Genomic DNA, 17817 nt, shown 5'->3' with positions numbered 1-17817 from the left:
ATTTCAAAGCACCTTCACATCCCTTATCACAGAAGTTCACAATCAGCCCAGAGAGATTCATACAGCCTAGAGTCAAACAGCTGGTTAATGATTAGAGACAGGCTATAACTAGGAACATCAATGTCAGGGCCAGTGCTCTTTCTCCAGACTGCCTCCTACCTAGTTCCTCCAACCAATGCTCAGTTTATTGAATTTTGAGACCTAATAGCAACATCCCATTTGCTCCTTGCACAGCAAGATCTGTCTGGCTTTAAACAGTACACACACACATACTTTTGAGAAGTTGTGTCCATGTATTTTTTTAAGTCAAATCTGTACATAAATGTATAGGGGAACTTGGTTCAAGAATTGCTACTCTGAAAACGTCATTATAGAAAATCAAGAAAACTACCTTCAAGACTGACATTACATTACAGTCCTACTTACCCTTTTTCCCTCCCCCTTAAAAAACATGTTTTTTTGCGTACATTTGATCACACTCCATATGGAGTCTCTTTATGCAGAGGTGGGCCTCCACAGGTTGGGAACTAAGTTCTGGCTCCCCCTACTGGGTGTATGATGAATTCATGGGGGCCCAAAGGAATTTGCTCAGGCTCCCCAGAAGACTCTGAGGCTCTCAAGACAGTCCTGTACCTGCCTGTGCTTGGAAAGACCTGGAAAACCAGGCTCCGTGTACAGGGATGTGATTATAGAAGATTTTATAAAAGAGTTAGGCCCTGAGCTACACCTTGAAAGCTTTCCACAGGAGTTGGTTTTAAGAGCAATTTCTTTTTTGGCTGAGAGCAATTTTGACAAGGAAAGTGCTACGTGAATTGAGAGGACTGGATGAAGCTGGCTGGCCTGAACAGAAGGTTCCTGCCCCAGGAAAGAGAAGTGAAGAATTTTTGTTCCAGGTTTTTTGAGCAAAGGAGAAATCAATATTCTCTCTCCTCCTTTTTACTGATTTCTTATTCACAACCAGCACTTGTTGAAGAAAGACTGGGAGGGGGGCATTTTAAGTGACACTACTAGAAAATACAGATAAGCGAAAGAATAAAGAAGTGTCATTGAAACTCTGCTGCCAAGAGAACCACTATTGACATTCTAGTGATAACATTTTAGATTTTTCCTCTATCTAAATGAAGGTATGTATAATCTACATATGTAAATGTAGATATGGATAAATTTTATAAGAGATCCAGCTTTAGAAGCTGGCTGATAACCACCTTGTTATTTAACAATATATCCTGTGTTATAATCATTCTACGTCACTACATAAAGATTTACCTGTATGTACTCTTTAAAAAAAATTTATTATAACAAAATTTAACATTACATAATTAGAGAGACTAGTATAATAGGCTATCCTATACACCCATCTGGCGGCTTTAACAATTATCAACATATCATGTTAAAATAATCTAAACCCTCTAGATTCTTTCAAAACAAACCATTGACATCATGTTATTTCATCTGTAAATAAAATATCTCTGAGGTAAGATTTAATCACAATATCATTATTATACTTAGAAAGAGCAACAGTAATTATTTACTGCTATCTAATGTCCAGTCAGCGTTAAATTTTCCCAGATTATCTTTTTACAGTTGCATTATGTTGAATTAGAATGTAAACACCTTCATGCATTACATTTGACTGATACACCTGTCTCGTCTCCCTTAACATACAATAGTTCTTTTTTCTTGCTATTTATTTATTGAAAAAAATAGATCATTTTCCTTATGTTCTGTGTTTGGTTGCTTGCATCCCCATTATACCATTAAAATGTTCTATCCACCATATTTTCTGAGACAGATCTAAAAGCTTGCTCAGATCAAGCTTGATTTTCTGGCAAGAACACTTCTTAGGTAATGCTGTTAACTTTCTATTGTAACCCCTCAGGAGATACATAGAATGTGGTGATCTCTCTCTGTGTTAAGATTTACCTGCAAATATTAAAATTTTTAATTTAACCATTTCCTTTTTAATAGACTTATGCTACTTCCAGTTTTTAAATTTTTATTTATTTTTTCTAATTAATGCTACAACAACCATCCTTATATATCTGTCTTCACATGCTTGCCTAGAATATTTCCCAAAATTCCCAGAAGTGAAACTGCTGGGCCAATGGATATAATCAGTGATTTTTCAATGCAATGAATACCATTTTGATAGGCTAAGGCTTCCTGAAAAAGACCATAGCCACCAGCTAAGTAAGCCAGTAGCCTAGGAACAATCAAGTCAATGCTGACTTTTTCTGCTGACCTGATCCTGGGCATCCTTCTCACTCTGGCTAGCAACTCCAGGTCTGCCCAGGCAGGCACAGGGCAGATTCTGTTGTAAGCCAAGCTTAGGTATGCGAGGACTTGGCTATATCTTTTAGGAGGACTGCAGAGAGCTGTCCATGTTATTGGCTAATATATTCACAATGGGAAAGCATCCTAAGACTCTACAGTGTGAAAAGGTGACCTAGAATAAAAGTTTAAAATGTTGAGGTAGTCTGAGACAGGAAAAACCAACCAGAGGTGGGCAGTATGGGGGATTACTGCCTTGGTCCTGGAAGGAACAGGTTTTCCCAGGCAGAGTCAATTCAAATATGGTTCTGAGCCATAATTTTTGCTTTTATAAGTCTTGGTACTACTATATAAGTACAGTTCCTCTTTGTCATATCATCTTAAAAGAAAAAAAATTTTCTTAAACCTCAAATGTGATTTTATAAAAATTGGTATCAGAAAATGCATCACAATAAACCTGTATTGATTTGCTAGGGCTGCCAAAACAAATCACCACAAACTTGGTGGCTTTAAAGCAACAGAAATTCATTCTCATGGTTTTAGAGGCGAGAAATCCAAAATCAAGATGTCAGCAGGGCCACAATCCTTCCCAAGGCTCTAGAGGAGAATCTTTCCTTGCTTCTTCCAGCTTCTGGTGGCTCCTGGCCTTCTTTGGCTTATAAATGCATCACTCCAATCTCTGTCTTCACATTGTCTTCTGTGTGTGTCCTTGTATGTCCCTTTCAGTCTCATAAGGACACTCTCATTGGAGTTAGGGGCTACCTTAACCCAGTATGAGCCCATTTCAATCCTTACCTTAATTACACCTGCAAAGACCTCATTTCCAAATCAGGTCACAATCTGAGGTTCTAGTAGACTTGAATTTGGGGGGGACAGTATTCAACCTAATATTCCCAATGGTTTATTGGATGCCATTAGGAAAATAAGACTCACGTAATGAAAATTTAACAAACTCTGCTCCAATATTTACCTGCTTTGAAGACACACTGCTTGAGGATGACTTTCTATTCTTCTTAGACTTCCCTGCACCAGTAGAACAGCTGTTGTGGATCCAGAAAATCATCTAATGTCTAATGTGAACTCCTCTCCTCATTGAATAAGATAAAAAACAAACAAACAAACAAACAAAAAAAACCCGATGCCTAGAAAGGGGAAAAGGCTTGTTTAAAGTCATGTCCATGAGCAGCAGCAGCAGAACTAGGACTGAACCCATATCTTCCCCTTTTACTCCACACTTAGCCCAAGCAGGTGGCACTTGGAGATGGCATGTACCCCTCTCTTGAAGGAACAGCAATAGTATACTATCTTTAATCAGGTAGTATAACATCCCCTTCCTTCAAGAAAAAAGAAAATCTAATGGCGTAAACTTAAGCATGGTGGTTGGGGCAATAATTTTGTGGTTTTTTGCAGAGGGTCTAGGGAAGCAGAGAGAATGATGGTGGTGGTGGTGAGGGAAGTTTCTCAGGTAAGCAACACATTACAGGGCCCAAATCGCCACACGTCAGGCCATGGTACCCAGCACTGTGTTCTCTGCATCAACAAATGGTCTTGACCTTGGAGAACAAAGCCTTACTATTTCCAGTTCTCTGTATAGGATGCCACCAGCTAAGAAAAAAAAAAAAAAAAAAAAAAGTAGCTACGAGTGAGGGAAGTTTATTTAAGACAGGAGTTGATCATTTGTTTTCTCCTTGTCCACAGCATTAGGAATGTTAATTACAGCTCTGAATACTGCTTAACAAGAAACGCAGTAAACATGCGACTTTGAGCTCAGTTAATGAGTATTATTATCCTTTAAAAATTCTGACTTTGGCAATTACATACTAATCAAGAGGAGTGTTCAGATGTGAGGCTCAACCCAGGGGGAATTTAAGAGGACTGCTCACACCTCTGCCTGGGAGAGCTGAGTCATGAGTTTACAATCTCAGCTTAAGCGAGTTCGGCTCACACCTCTCTCTCTAGTGGTAGTACAGAAACAAATTTCTCACATTTGTTTCTCTGAATTATTCTTTGGAGATGAAGTGAGGGCAGAAGAACCAAGCTAACAAACCCGTACTTTCTTTTGTCTTCATCAGTAGTTCCAAAATTAGAAGCCCATGTTTCTAGCCTCCCAAAGTTTCCAGCCATCTCAGCACAATAGCATAAAATGAGATGTGGCTAAAAGCAAGTGTGATCTTTCCTCTTCTTCCCTCTCCCTGCATATTGTTGTCTCCCAGACACCAGCCAACTGAAAAGGAAGGAAAAAAACACATGGGTCATAGGCTCTTACAAGACTGACCCCCCCCCAGTGCTAAGCCAAGGGTCTTGACACCCTTTTACTTTTTCTGGATACCTGCTCTAAGAAGTGCCTGGGTGGCAGCTGGATCAGAGAGCCCTGGACTGACAATCTTTAGCTTTATTAGGAACACTAATAAATTAGTAGTAAACTAATGAGCCAGATTAATACTAATTAACTCTTGGAGTGTCAGGGATGGGGAACCTGGAGCATAAATGAGGTTCCAAAGCCTTCTGCAAAAGGACCCAAAGGATAATGGAAGGAGGCAGTAGACCATTCTGAATGACGCACGTGGCCTGAGAACAAGGAAGTTCTTTCATGGCCTGAGAGTAAGGACAGCTGGCAGGAAAGGGAGGGACCACATCAAGTCCACAAAGCTCTTCTGTTATACATACTTCGTTGCAAAGTCTGGCTGGAAAGTGGGAGCAGGGCCAAGATTCCATGGAGGCCAGAGGTCCAGGCCAGGCCCTCCCCCCACCTCATCACCTTTCTCTGAGCATGTTCCATGAACATGAGTCCCATGGTAACCCAAAACCTGAGGTTATGAGGAAGCATGTCTTTGTTTAAATCTGCATTTCCCCCACATAATTCGACCGTGGAACATTTTGCTCTTACTAATTGAACTAACTACTGTTTCATGGATTGGGGATTCTGAAAATCTCATTTTGAGAAAGGCTAATTCCAGTCCCTTTCCAACTGTTAACTTCTCTAGGAAGCCCTCTCACTTGCTCCAAGCCATTCGCCTCTCCCTTCCTGTTTTACAGCCTTTGATCATATAGGTAGGTGCCTCTATGAGTCATGCTCTGAGTCAGTCTCTGAGGGCAGCTGTATCCAAATTGCCCTGGGAAGGGACAAGTGCCAAGTGACAGGAATAGGCATTGCTTTGCCTGGCTTTGTGGCCCAGCCCTGATGGGTCTTTCAGAGATGACTGTGAGAGCAGTATGGTTCAGCAATCTCTCTCTCAGCTACAGCTCCAAACAGGTTCTGGGAAGAGGATCACTCACTACAGACTTTGTGTCCTCTTCTTACAAAGGGCAGTGAAGCATCTATGTTTCAAAAAAATGACAGCTTGTTCCCTGGGCACCACACAGCTGCTTTTACAGTCATTCTCAGGGCCCCCTCCACTGAAGCTGATGGGGCCTTTCACCAACTCTGGTTTACGTAAGAGCAGCTGGTCACCTTGCTCAAATCCATGCACTCACTCAGAGCCAGGACTAGCATGCGCCCTGATCTTCAGTCTGTGTTTTGTTTCTAGCACCATACCACTTCCCCTGAGCATAGCCACTCTCAATTGAACCCCAGAGCAACTGATCTGTAGCCAGAGCTGGGAACCAGGAGCAAGAAGGTCTTAGTGTTTGTGTTTCCCCTTGACCTGCCTTTAACCTTGAGGGAACTCACGTGTTCTCCTCCAAGCAATCCTAGTGCCCCAAGCTGACCTTCCAACCTGTCATTTGGGGCCCTCTCCCTGCTGCTTCTTGGCTATACATACTCAAACCACTAACCACTTTGCACTGGAATAATATTTATTTTTTTTTACTTGGCAAAAAGTCAAGTGCTACATTTTTAAAAACAAAATCTCAAAACAATCAAACGCATTACCCATCACAGAAGAGGGTCTGGCAACAGTACAAAACATCCTACGTAAGATTTTTTTTTTAAATACACAAGTTGGTTTAAAATGATAGAAGTTCTGTGAGAACTAAGAAATCTACAGCTTGTAGTTTAATAATAGAAAAAAATTAAGACAATTAAAAGATCTACAGCATCCAGCATTTTGCTTAATTCCCTGTTTATAGCACCTATTTCTCTAGGTTAGAAGATGAGAATTCTAGAACCTGTGGTGTACATCTTTTACCACCAAGACAGGGTGGACCTGCTGTCTCCTCTCCCCACCAGCCCCCATCACCAAGGGGAAGACACTCTTATTTTCAATCTCCCCACTTACACCTAGAGAAGAGGGGGATAACTGGGAGAGCAACTCAGAAATGGGAGTGGAGGAATATGACTTTTCCTTTCCCCAGAATGGGCTGTTAACAGAAGCAGAGTCTGTGCTTCGAATGGAGGAGGAACTTGTGGGTGGGAACAGCTGTTATCTGCAACATGATGCATAAAAAGCAAGGAATAACTGGACATCAGGGTCAGTCAGTTGCCCGCAAGTTTAAAAACCTCAGACTAAACACAGTTCAAGGGAGGAACAAATTACTAATCACATAGATGCTTTTACATGCACAATGTTGCTGCTGGCTGTAGGCCACTGCATCACCAAGCCAGGGCCGAGCCAACAGAGTGGGAGAGGTGGCTTCAACCCCAGTCCTGCTGTATAAAGAAAACAAACATTCCACACATGAAGCATTCACTACACACAGATAAACACCCTGCTCATCCCCTCCCTCCCGGACTGAACCCAGTTTAGAAAACTAAAAGCAAAACGCATTGGGGAGATTCGAAGACAGGCAAAGGAAAAATTTCCCCCAAAGCTAAGGGGACTGAGTATGTGAATCTTAGCAGACTTGAGGCCCCCAGCTCCAGGCCCCTGAGAAACCCGATCAGGTCTTGTTTGAGGGGAAGGAGAGAGAGGTTATGATGGAGATTCTTTTTACCAAGTCCTACCAAGTCTTCTGCAGCCTCTAGAGCTGCATCTTGGATGGAAACCCTGATGTTTTAGGGGAGTGGCCACTGACTTAAGAAATGGGAAACCGAAGCGGAAGTGACACATACAAAGAAATGTTCTTACCTGGGGGACACACAGATGGGAAGGTGGGAGATGGATTACTTTGGAGTCCTGACATGAGAACAGCCAGGACGCTTGCAATCTAACTCAAAGGGTTTTCCTACTGGTGATTTGTTTTCCTTTCTGTTTTTACTTCCTATAATCAGTGTTGTTAGGCTTTACAAAACAAGATAAAGACCAGTCCCAAAGCTGGACTCTGTGAATAAAGTTGTTTCTTTTATAAATATTTTAATTACAGTAATCCTCACTCCAGATAATTTCAATGACACATGGTACTTGCAGGCACAAAAGCTCTTCCTCTCGCTCTCTCTCTCACACACACACACACACACAGAGCCCCCAAACTTTCACAGAAAGTCTGACAGCAACCATACAATTATAAAGGAGCCCTACCTCTCAAGAGTGAAGTAAGGGTGAGAATGACTATGTTAGCATAAAGAAGCCAGAGAGGGGAGAGTGTGTGTCACTTAAAGAAAAAATACAAATAGGAATTAACAACAATGTTTGGTTGAGAAGCCAGAAAGAAAAAAGATAATAAAGTAAAATTCTAATTACTAAAGGGGAAAAAAAAAGAAAAAAAAACCCTTTGGATTTCCATACAAAGCATCTTCCTGTCAAGTGCCTAAACCACAGGCAAACTCTTGGTGTTCCCACTAAAACGTAAGGGCCTCATACAATTGGAAAAAAACCAAAAGAAGAAATGGAAACTGAGGATGAAAGTTAGTGTAAATCTCTGCATTTTGGGAGAGAGTTAGTTGTCATTAACTCCAGAGCCCAGCATAGTTTCCATGGAGCCCTGAAGGGAGGGGGCCTCCTGCCACAAAGAGCTTCGTTCCGGACGAGTCGTAGCAGTGGGTGTAAACAGCATTGGGGAAGAAATCAATGTCTGAAAAGTAATTCCTCCAGGTCTCATCATGATTCTATGGGAAGAAAAAGAGACTCTGTTAGCACTTGCCAGGGGGCAGAAAAGACGGAAGAAGGGATGGGAATGCTTCCTTAAGAGAAGAGGGTCCTGAATCTCTAACCTGATACCAGGAGATTGGTGTTCACAGGAACTGGGGCCTCATTTCTCCAACTGAACATTAGGGAGGAGCCAAGCAAGCTGAAGAATTGCTGCACAAACCTAAGGTCTTCTTAGGACTGTTGGAACCAAATGCTTCAATAATTCACTGGCAGCCTCAGTGAGAGGTTCCTTCTCCTTCCAGCTCTATTATCACCCGGGGGTTATCCCAGGTCAACCAGTGTGGGCCTTATTGGGCCTCAGTTTTTCCACAGACATGCAGACCCAAAAACAAAATCAAGGGAACATGCCTTTCTCTGCTCGGAGGAGTGCCTCTTACTAGTGAAAAATTATGTCGGTAGGTGGTGGGTTGGGGGGATGGGAGTGGGTGAAATTGAAAACAACTGAAAAAAACTGCAGACAATTTTTCTGTCACTGTCCAGTAACCATGCCAGCCGAGGGCTTACCAGCCAGCCTTTGCCAGTGGTTAGTTTTAGATTCTCCCCTGCGAGTCTGGGTTTGGACCCATAACAAGCTGAGAGTCTCTCTTCCAGGAATCTCTGAGCTCGGATGTCATAGAAGAGCAGGGAGCCCTGCCCTGTGCCCACAGTGATGATGTGCTCATAGAAGCTCACTGACCGGATCCCTGAGAGAGAAAAAAGGACAATCAGCAGGCAAAGTATGCACTTGACAGTCTGCTAGACTCAATTTCCCTGACACTGAGTTCACAAGGCGCCCCCAAATACCAGACAGCGGCTTTCCCATGGCAGACATAACTCATGCAAAAGCCAGAGAACCCTGATGCCACATGACCCACCCACACACTAACAGGAACCTTCCCACAAGTCTAAGAGAAGTGCCAGATACCTGATGATGCCCAAGATGCATCTGGCCTAAGACTGTAAGTATGCCCTGAACCTCCCTCCCTCCCCTAGACTCACTCTGAAGTCATCTTTTGTATCTCTAAGCTCCTCTCCATTATGTTTCCAATCCACACTGAAACCGAGGGTAATCTGCATATTTATGAATCATTACATTAAAAAGGACTTCCTTGTATTTGACCTAAAACCACTACCATGGCACTGCAAGAGGTCTTTACGTGGTATTATGTGTGTTATGAGGGTGCCAAACAGCCTAGAACTGAAGCAGTCAAAGGAGCAGTGTCTCTCACATTGTGAACTTAAGACAAGTCACCTAATCACTTTGGGTCATAGGGAAAACACTTCTGCTGCATCTGTGGATCAAGTAAGTACATGGGATATGAAGATGCCTCGGTACTTTAAGTGCTCACTAATATTTGTTAAATCAGTATTTCCTTATTAGGTATGAAAGCTACCCCAGTAACAGTAACCAAACTCTCTTAAAATTTTCATTACAAACATCATTCCAGCCAAGCCCGTTTATCCCTTCCCTTACTACTCTTGTTACACACATTATTCTCTCTGTTCTGAAATGTGAGCATCTCAGATATAACTGAAAACAAACTCAAAACAAAGGCCACTTTCGCAACATCTGCACGAAAGTGAGAGACTAAACTGTCATGCACACTGTGCCTTTCAGGACTCTCAGGATAATGGAGCCACATTTTTACATGAGAAGAGGGACAATGTGAGATAAAGATGAAAACACACTTTGTTAAGATAGATGACCTGGATTCTAGTCCCTGGCTCTTCCCCCACCAATCTGTGTGATGCCGTGAAGTTAAGTTAACCCATTTGGGTCTCTGTCTCCTCATCTATGAAATGGGGTTAACATCCTACTTTCCTATTAGCTTCCCACAGGGTTGTTGGTAAGATGAAATGAGATGTCAGACAAAGGTATTCTGAAATCTTAAAGTGTAGTACAAACGTAAGCCTCTCTTTTTATTCCTCAATAAAGAATGAGGGTGTCCTCAGAATATGCTATTACAGATGCGAGGCTGAAGCCTAATTTACCCAGTGGTCAGAACTAAACTAAGTATCTTCTTCAGCTTTACTGAGGTATAATTGTCATATAATACACTGCACATATTCAAAGTATACCATTTGAAGTTTTAACATATGGATATATCCATGACACCATCACCACAATCAAAATAACAAATAAAAATTACAAGTTCCATCACCCCCGAAAGTTTCCCCATGCCCCTTTGTAAACTCCTCCTCACGCCATCACACTATCCCTTAGCGTAAAGTGAATTTTATAGTTCAGGTAGGGTCCCAGCAACAAATTAGCACGGGAGAGAGAGTAGGGCTCTGTGAAAGAAGACGGAAACCACCAACATCCTGACTGCTGGTTTCCACCAAAGGCTTCTGTGGCCACACATTTGTCCATGGTGTTTGAAGCCCCCCTCTGTCAAAACCCATTTGCAACTCAGCTGTAAGCCTGAGGGGCACACGGGGCCTCTTACCACTGCCTCTCTCCCTGGAGCAGACAGACTTCACGTTGTATGATGGCTGCCGTGGATCCAAGAAGGAGACATGAGCCTGGGAGCCCACTGCATACACTGACCACTCACTGCCATAGGCCAGGCACACATTCTCACGGCAATATGGCAGTTTGGTGGAGAGGAGCTGAAAACAAGAGAGATGGACCCATGGCATTACCAGAGAGCATAAAGCAGGGCATTGTTCTTAGACACCCACCTCTGTGGGCCTTCCTCCTGCACAAGCCACAAAAAGTCAGAGACAAAAACACATGCCCCGATTAAGAAAATAACACCCTGCTCCACCCCTAGGTATGTAAGAAAAAGAAAGGGTGACTATAGTAAACAATATGATCTAGGCACTGAAAAGAATTGGTTACGGGAAATGGTCAAGCAGGAATTAAATAATCAGAAGCAGAAAGACAGGTCAAAAATCACAGGTTATTTCCAAGGAGGACCCCAGGGCACTAAAGCCAAGGTACCACTCTTCTCTCTGCCAGGAAGAGTCACCACCTTTCTCACTGGTGAAGAAAGATAAAGGGGCTGACTTCTGGCTACCTCAGCCTAACTCCCTAATTGTACGGTAGTTGTACAGTATAGAAAGCGCACTCATAGCACTGCTCAATCCCAAGTAACCCCACCAGTCTTAACCCGGGGTCTGTGTCGCTGAGCCAATCCTCAGTGGGTGCCTACTGCCCGTAAGACACTGGGCAAGGTCAGTGGAGCTCAAAGGCTGCTGTGACATGAAGGAATCAATACTTTCTGGAGCTCTGCTTCCTCTTCAAAAAGTCTATCACAGAAGTAATAAGCAGCAAAGGGCTCTGGGACAAGAAGAGGGAAAATGATCCAAAGGTAGGTTTAACTTTAGGCAAAAGTTGTCTGTAAATATTATGAATTAAATCTGTATTCTCATTACCTTACATGATTACTTTACCTTAGTTTCACTGATCTTTGCTTGCCAGTGGCTCCTAACATTTAGGTCTTCCTACCCTGACAACACGCCAAATAGTCAATAATCCCTAATTAAATACTTAAATGCATTGTGGATTGGAGGACTGCTAATTAAAGGAGTCTCTCAGCAGGCCCTTGCAATATGAAAGGATAACCCCCTCTGACTTTTGTAAAAGACTTTTAAGAGAGGCATACCATGACAAGGACCTACTGTAGAGCACAGGAAACTATACTTGTATCTTGTAATAATCTATAATGAAAAAAATACAAACACACATGAGTGAATCATTTTGCTGTACACCTGAAACATGGTAAATCAACTATACTTCAATTTTCAAAAAATTAAAGAGAGAGAGGCATGTCAGACTTAGAATTTCATGCACTGTGCAATCACATGCCTAGGTCCTTGGAGAATTGGTGCTTTGGACAAGAATGAAAAAGTTTAAGGAGAATTAAAGTCTTTAACTATAAGGTGACTATAACGCAATAAAAAAACGTTTAAAAAAAAAAGTTAACAAACACACACACACACAAAATAAATAAAATTGCAATAAATATTTATGTACTGAAAAGAAAAGAAAAAAAAAAAAACTATAAGGTGAAACCACCAAGTCATGTTCATCACACCTTAGACAGTGTATCTTCAGCCTTCCAGAGATGAAAGTAGCCATCCAGGGATACCGCTCCTAATTCCTACAAGAGCAATGAAGAACAGGTTATATCACACTTTGAAGCAACTAGTATACAATGGTAAGCAGGGGAAGACCCCTGGGGTCCTCCCGTTTTTCACTCCTATCCCATGATGGTGCTAGGATTATCAGCCCATCATCTCACCCTACAGAATGCAGCTGGACAGCACATTAAAGCAAGGCTGCTTCTTGAGAGAATCCAAGAAGTCCAGGTTTGAGCAGTAACACAGACACCCATGGTTCAAAAAGCCCTTACTATGCAATCACTCCCATTACGTCCTGCTGGATAGTTAGAGCACAGCACACACATGAAGGACAGTTTCATAACCCTCAGTGTGAGAGCTTCTGTAAGTGGAGGGTCTAAGCTGGGTAAGGTAAGTCTACCCCTATGCTATAAACACGGATGGGAGATAGGAGGCTAAGGAACCACACTTCAAACTGTGGCCAGATTCAGATTTTGGAAGAAGCCTTTATTCTCTTTTGGCCCTGGGTCTTCATACCAACAGTCTACTTAATAGCCCAGTTTCAGGAGATCTGACTCAAATGATTAAGTAAGATTTGGTGGCAGTGTTGCAAAGAGGCAATAAAGAATAAAAAGAAACTGAATACCAGAGAGAAGAAAGTGATTGCTTTCAGAGGCATGTATGAAAATCACCCAAAACAGAGCACCTGCAAAGGCACGTGCAAATGAGAGCTGGTCAAATCAGTGGCCCTGGGGAAACTCTGACACACTGATCCACAGGTATGAACTATCCAGAGAATGCTGCGGAGCTCAATGCAAGGGGGAGGTTTCATAATCTCTCAGCCCTCAAGAGATGCCCTGTGGGCTCGGAACTGAGCTATGCAGTAAACTCTGACTCAGGAAGAAGAGTGCATCTCCCAACACATAAGCCAAGAAGTTAAAGCAAGAGGAACAGGCTTCAGGGAACTTTTGGCAAGCTCATACCTTGTTCTTGTTGTTGAAGGCCAGAGCCCGGACCTTGCAGTTATCAGGGTTTGTGTCCTCTTTGGGGATGTCCTTTAAGGCCTTGTGAGTGATGTGAGCATACACAGGGACCTGTGACATGTTGTGCCTTGCATCACTTTTGGTCAACACATCATCTGTCACCTCCCAGAGTCCCATAGAACCATCGCGTGAGCCTGCAGGCAAGGAAACCATAAATGTCAGACATATACAACTCTCCATGGGACAGTCCCACAGAAGCCAAGATGGGCTTTCTTAGTCTAGCTCTTTGTGCACCATGCTCACATGTACTAAAGCTTGGCCAGGTGGCCCACATCAAAAACAGACAGCAATACGCATTTTAACAGCCACACCAAGACGATGATTCAACTGAAGTGTACGAGTTAAAATATAACCTTTAAGTGTAGCATGGTTGGCGGGATTTTTCAAAAGAGAGCATTGATAAGGCTCAGTAATTTTTTCCAAGCCAAATGCTTAGGTCACGTGGGCATGCAAGCACAGGTGACTTCTACTAGGCAGTAAGGTTTGGGAACTTCCACTCTAGATCAGTGGCACTTAACCTTTTCAGAGTCACATACCCCTTAGAGAGATTTAAGAATGTTAAAGACCCCTTTCTCTAGAAAAATACACAAAAGCATCACATTGTACACTCAATTTCAGGGAGGTTCATGGGCTTCTTCAAAAGACTACAATCCCTGAAATTAAGAATGTTAAAAAAAAAAAAAAAGCCACACACAATAAACAAAAAACAAAGAAAGAAAGACTGTTCTACATAAAATGAATGCTTAAAAAAGCATAAAGCTTTCCTTAGCAAACAAAAATGAAGCACTTTAAAAAAAAACTAAGAACACTTTTCTTTGAATTGAGCCCCGAATACACTGCTGGTAGTAAGTTAGCGAAAATGGGACCATCTTTCTAGAGTACAACTGAGCCATCTGTAGCAAAATCCAGGAATTTTGTGCTCCTAGCTAGGAATAATCCACTACCATAAGACCCATATATAAAGATGTTTATTCAGAACAATCTATATGTCCAACAGTAGGGCTATGTTACAGTCATAAAACAGAGTATCAAGAACCACTAAAAAAATCATGTTTTCAAATTCCTTTCCAGTAGCGTTATTTGCCAACACTCCTCTGAGACCAGAAGGTGCCCCTATCACACAGCAAATCTCTTGAATGCTTCACAGTAAAAAATGTCTAACATGGGAGAAATATCATCCAATTTGTTTGCATCGTAAGGTTTGTGGACAGGGATTCAAAACAGGAGGTTCATCATGTGTGAAATCTAGAAAAAGCCAGAGAGAGAAAGGCACATCTAGAGAAATACGTATGATTCATAATGCAAATTTAAAAAATAAAAATAAGTAAAAAATAAGAATTTAAATAATGAAACAAGTTTTAATATGAAAAATTTCAAATATATTGAAATGTTAAAAGAATTTTTCAATGAATTGTATACTTACACTATTGTCTACCATTAGCATTTTCTTATATTTAGTGTATCATGTATCTATCCATATCCATCTCTCTATATGATCTCATTCTAACCAACTAAAAAAATATGTACTGAAAAAAGACTAGGAAGATGTATTTTAAAATGTTAACAGTGGCTATCTCTGGGTAGAGATATTACAAGTTAATTCTTATTTCCTTTGTTTGTTTATATGAATTTTAAAGTTTCTTATAATAAATATGTATTACTTTACAAGAAAGAAAAAAATTAAAGAACTAATTTTGGCAGCAACATGAAGACTGGATTGGATGATACAAGACTAAAAGCAGAGAGAAAATATGGGGAAGGACACTGGAGTAATTCAAAAGATAGATGATGAGCACTCAAGTAGAGAAGATAGAAAAGAAACTGATGGATATGAGATATTTTAGAAAAGTTTCAACATGGCTTGGTAACCTAAGGAGACTTAAGAGTCTTGGTTCTCTGGCTGTGCATCTAAGTAGAGGGTGAGAGCATTTACCAATATATGTCAAAGGGGGAAAGTGAAGTCCTGGAAGGGAGATGATGAGTCTGAATATACTGAATCTGAGGGGAATGTTCAGGGGTTGATGCTCATCCCCAAGTCTGAACATTAACATTGGTTAACAAGTATTGAGCATTTTCAACATGGCAGCCACTATGCACTATTTCATTTGATCTTTCCAATGACCCTCTGAAGTATACACAATCATTATCTATGTTGTAGATGAGGAAATCCAAGTCTCAAAAAGCTTAAATAACTTGTCCTCAGTGATAGTAAGTGGTATGACCAGGATTCAAATTCAGGTCTCTAATATCAGAGACAATATTCTTTTTTTATTTTTAAATGCAGCAACAACTATTTCAATGGTGCATCAAATACTCATTTTTTTGGTAAATAATAGAACTTTGTTTATATCCAGTTAAACAAGACATCTACATTGACTTAAAACTATTTGGACTTTATTGCTGATGTGACCTCTCAGAGTCTATGAAATTCCTGATTTGGATGTGAACAAAGCATAGCTGAAAATTCAAAAGAAACATCTTCCCCTGCTCCCCTGAACAGCTGAGTATTAGAACTATTTCCAACTGAGCTGTTTATTGCAAAATTTTGAGGCAGTATATTTTCTCAATTTTTGTATAGTTTGTTATGCCTTTAAATTATGCTTATTATTAACCATCTCTGCACATATTATAGTTTTAAAAAGTATGCTGTATTTTTACTCTCTGTCTTCCATAATGGTATGTGGTGTTGTGTACCCTATAATATGTCATCGGTATGTCACATAAGATTCCATCATTATCACATAACTTCCACCAGTAAGTTAGTAAGTACTAACTTACTCGGATGATCAAGAAATGGAAACACAGCTTCTTTCAACATGTGACAATTTGGAGAATAGAATATTTGAAGATTAGTACTTTTACAAAGCTCTATTTCCTCAAATTAGATGGCAGAATTATACATTAGGAACATTGATCTAAGTATTTTTCTTGTCTACAGTGATTCTATAATTTATAAGGAAAATATCTTCTATATTGTCATAATTAAAGTCTCAATAGAAGGTGAATTACAATCACAAATGTTTATATTTAAATTTTTAAATTATAGTTTATTTGCAATATTATATTAGTTTCAGGTATACAGCATAGTGATTCAGTATTTTTATAAACTATACTCCATTTAATGTTATTACAAAATAATGGCCATATGTCCCTGTGCTGTACAACATATTCTTGTTGTTTATTTTATACCTAGTCGTTTGTATCTCTTAATCCCCTACCCCTATCTTGCCACGTCCCACCCCCCACACTGGTAACCACTAGTTTGTTCTCTATATCTGAGTCTGTTCCTGTCTTGCTGATAGACATTCATTTGTTCTATTTTTTAGAATTCACATATAAGTGATAGTTTTTGTCTTTTTCTGACTTATTTCAATAAGCACAATACCCTCTAGGTCTATCCACATTATTGCAAATCTTGTATCAGGTCTTTAATCCATTTTGAGTTTATTTTTTATATTGGTGTGAGAAAATGTTCTAATTTCACTTTTGCATGTAGCAGTCAAATTTTCCCAGCACTACTTTTCACTGAAGGGGCTATCTTTTCTCCACTGTATATTTTTGCCTCCTGTGTTGTACATTTATTGACCATAAGTACATAGGTTTATTTCTGGGCTCTCTACTCTGTTCCATTGAGCTGTATGACTGCTTTTGTACCAGTATCATGCTGTTTTGATGATCAGAGCTTTGTAGTTTAGTCTGAAGTCAGGGAGCATGCTATCTATAGCTTTGTCCTTTTTCCCTCAAGACTGTTCTAGCAAGTCAGGGTCTTCTGCAATTCCATAAAAATTTTAGAATTATTTGTTCCAGTTCTGCGGAAATACGCCACTGGTATTTTGATAGGGATTGCATTAAACTGTAGATTGCTTAGGGAAGTATGGACATTTTAACAATATTAATTCTTCTAATCCAAGAACATGGGATGTCTTTCCATTTCTTTATATCATTTTCAATTTTCTTCACTGATGTTTTCAGAGTACAGATCTTTCACTCAGAGCCAATATACTTTTTTTTTTTTAATTTAAGTATAGTTGATTTACAGTACTGTGCTAGTTTCAGGTGTGCAGCATAGTGATTTTGTATTTTTGTGGATTATATTCCATTATAGGTTATTACAAGATACTGAGTATAATTTCTTGTGCTATACAGTATGTCCTTGTTGCGTATCTATTTTAGATATAGTAGTTTGTATCTATTAATCTCATACCCCTAATCTGTCCCTCCTTCCCCTTCCCTCTCCCCTTTGGTAACCACAAATTTGTATTCTATGTCTGTGAGTCTGTTCCTGTTACAGAGCCAGTATTTTTAAAACCTGTTATACTGTTCACAAAATGTAGACTTGGAAGCCATCAGCCTGAAAACATAGGACACTTGCAGCCCATATGAAAGAGAAGGGAGGCTCCCCAAAAAAGCCGTATCTTGGCTCCCAACAACCAAATTCAGCGCAGGCTACTGTCATACAGATAGTCCCTAAAGAGGTGACATGACTCAGCCTT

General features: G+C 40.5%; 1 protein-coding gene across 1 annotated transcript in view; it reads right to left on the bottom strand.

Moving 5' to 3' along the window:
• Positions 1-1271: 1271 nt before the first annotated feature.
• The window catches only part of DCAF12 (DDB1 and CUL4 associated factor 12), a 36028-nt gene continuing 19482 nt past the window's right edge, over positions 1272-17817 (bottom strand). Inside the window, exons 5-9 of the mRNA XM_010967387.3 lie at positions 13265-13458; positions 12257-12322; positions 10664-10826; positions 8742-8920; positions 1272-8194 (exon numbers count right to left, since the gene is read on the bottom strand). Coding sequence (XP_010965689.1) covers positions 8036-8194; positions 8742-8920; positions 10664-10826; positions 12257-12322; positions 13265-13458 — 761 coding nt within the window. The 3' untranslated portion in view covers positions 1272-8035. The remainder of the gene's footprint in view (positions 8195-8741; positions 8921-10663; positions 10827-12256; positions 12323-13264; positions 13459-17817) is intronic.

Source organism: Camelus bactrianus, chromosome 4 (genome assembly GCF_048773025.1).
Source record: "Camelus bactrianus isolate YW-2024 breed Bactrian camel chromosome 4, ASM4877302v1, whole genome shotgun sequence".
Lineage (NCBI taxonomy): Eukaryota > Metazoa > Chordata > Mammalia > Artiodactyla > Camelidae > Camelus > Camelus bactrianus.
Note: the sequence above shows the minus strand (reverse complement) of the source record. Positions and strands in the feature narration are given on the sequence as shown.